Here is a 1,931-nt window from a genome sequence, read left to right as displayed (position 1 = left end):
CATCAAATGACATAATTGTAGCCAACAATTGTAGCCATGCAAATTGAATACCCTTTTTTGAATTAATGATCCTCTAATGTATCCAACATACAAAGTTGTAGCCATAATTGTTCTAATTCTTTGATGAAACCACAGGAAAAATGTACTTGTACATAATACAAATCAAATTTAGCAACTGCTTTTCCTAAAAGATAAAAAGTAAGTTGCCCATTTTTGTCGAACTGATGTGATGGCCTCCACGTCTAACGATGAACCATCAGAGAACCACTACAAAATTAACATTAGAAAAAATTATTAGTAACTTAACAAATATTAACCAAAGTTACAATTGTAACTCCATGCATTATGTTTACCTTGTGCCAGTCATCTTTCAAACCGGCAGTCACGATGCACCACATCCAGTGCATGACATAATATCCGCACTCAAACCCCCCACTTTGCACATTAGTCTACATATAACATTTTTAATGGTTACTTAACATTCAACACTTAATGTATGAGAAAAACGGTTCACTACAAACAAGTACTGATTACCTTGGGTTCAACCCACCGAGGTGCACCTTGATTAGACATGCCTTCAAAAGAATTGGTTATTGTCTTCATTGCACTAGTTTAAAAAAAATAGCATATATATGACAACCATTTTTGTTGTATATGTAACAACAATTACCAACTAAAGGATGCCATGATTTGTATATTTGAATAGAACCTGTTAATTGCGCCTTTGATGTTAATATCAGGCTTCTTCCTCAGAGAACAAAACCAAACGACCGTGTTTTCCCTTGGGTGGAGAACAAATAGTTGCCAATGTGCCCTGAATTGGACAATTATAATAACAGAATTGTACAACAACAAAAAAAAAAAACTTAAATTCAAAGAACAATTGAACTTACTGATTCAAGTAAGCTCCTAAATACAACTGCCTTTGTGATTCCTTGACCCATGTTTCAATGTATTGTTGGCATTGTTGACGTCTTTCCTTAGCATTTTGTATAGATTGAGGCTCCAGCAAACCATATAGTGACTGATCAGCTTTGCTTCTACCGCACTCATTCATAAATCTATTTCGAAGACAAGTCATGATTATTTTAAATGTTTGAATGTAAAAATAATGGTTATCAGGTAATCAAACATAAAGGTTGTAGGAAAATGACTTACATGGTCCACAATTGTAGTATCGCTATGTTTAAACACTTGTCACCTGATATTATTTCTGCTAGATCTGCATGTGTGATGTAAAATTTTGCCCCAATCTCAGGAAGTCCAAATTGGTTCGCCTCCCACGGCACTTCCACTGGATTCTGGTACACATAAAACAATATCTTCATCAACTCTCCCAATGGATCGGATTCACCTGCAAGCTTTGCATCACTACTATGTTCAACTGGCTTCCGCACATTAAGGTCAGAATCCTAAGTCGTACAAGAAAATAAGTATTAAAATTAATCAACAACTTAACAAATATTACAAGTGTGTATTCAAATGACAATTTGGTAGGGGGATTATTATATTACTTACATAAGATAAAGGTTTCACTAGATGTCTGGGCCATCCAATGAATGAGTTCACGGCGTCCCTGACATATTGAATCTCTGAAGTGGGTAACGGGACAATGGACACTATGGGAATGAATAATTTCAATTTAATGTGTCCCAAGATCAAATATCATATTGAATAAGACAAGACAATTAGATTAATTGCATGTTGTGCTTTGCAAGTTCAACCAAAAGGTTAACACACAATAACAAACTTTCATCCAAACAGACATTGGTTTCTATTTCATATGACTAAGTATCTAATTTAAAAATAAAATAAATAACTAATCAAATGGACACCATGGAAATAAATGGCTATAGTTTAATGTGCATCCCATTTTCAAATATCACTGAATAAGACAGCATTCAGATTAATGGTATGCTTTGAAAGACTCG

General features: G+C 34.3%; 1 protein-coding gene across 1 annotated transcript; it reads right to left on the bottom strand.

Annotated features, from left to right (window-relative positions):
* Positions 1-603: 603 nt before the first annotated feature.
* Positions 604-1,591, bottom strand: LOC102661354 (uncharacterized). Its single transcript, XM_041006121.1, has 3 exons — positions 1,159-1,591; positions 894-1,061; positions 604-814 (listed from the first exon to the last, which is right to left on the bottom strand). The coding sequence occupies exons 1-3, from the start codon at positions 1,326-1,328 to the stop codon at positions 667-669; spliced, it is 486 nt and encodes a 161-aa protein (XP_040862055.1). The 5' UTR covers positions 1,329-1,591; the 3' UTR covers positions 604-666.
* Positions 1,592-1,931: the final 340 nt, after the last annotated feature.

Source organism: Glycine max, chromosome 10 (assembly GCF_000004515.6).
Source record: "Glycine max cultivar Williams 82 chromosome 10, Glycine_max_v4.0, whole genome shotgun sequence".
NCBI classification, from domain to species: Eukaryota; Viridiplantae; Streptophyta; class Magnoliopsida; order Fabales; family Fabaceae; genus Glycine; species Glycine max.
This window is presented reverse-complemented; position numbering and strand designations above follow the sequence as displayed.

Excerpts from the sequence above, each read along its gene's own strand:
- LOC102661354 (XM_041006121.1), bottom strand. The coding sequence starts at position 1,328 with ATGAAGATATTGTTTTATGTGTACCAGAATCCAGTGGAAGTGCCGTGG. Across the intron at positions 1,062-1,158 it reads ATACTACAATTGTGGACCAT|ATTTATGAATGAGTGCGGTA; the intron begins GTAAGTCATTTT and ends TCTTCGAAATAG. Across the intron at positions 815-893 it reads TTAGGAGCTTACTTGAATCA|GGCACATTGGCAACTATTTG; the intron begins GTAAGTTCAATT and ends TGTCCAATTCAG.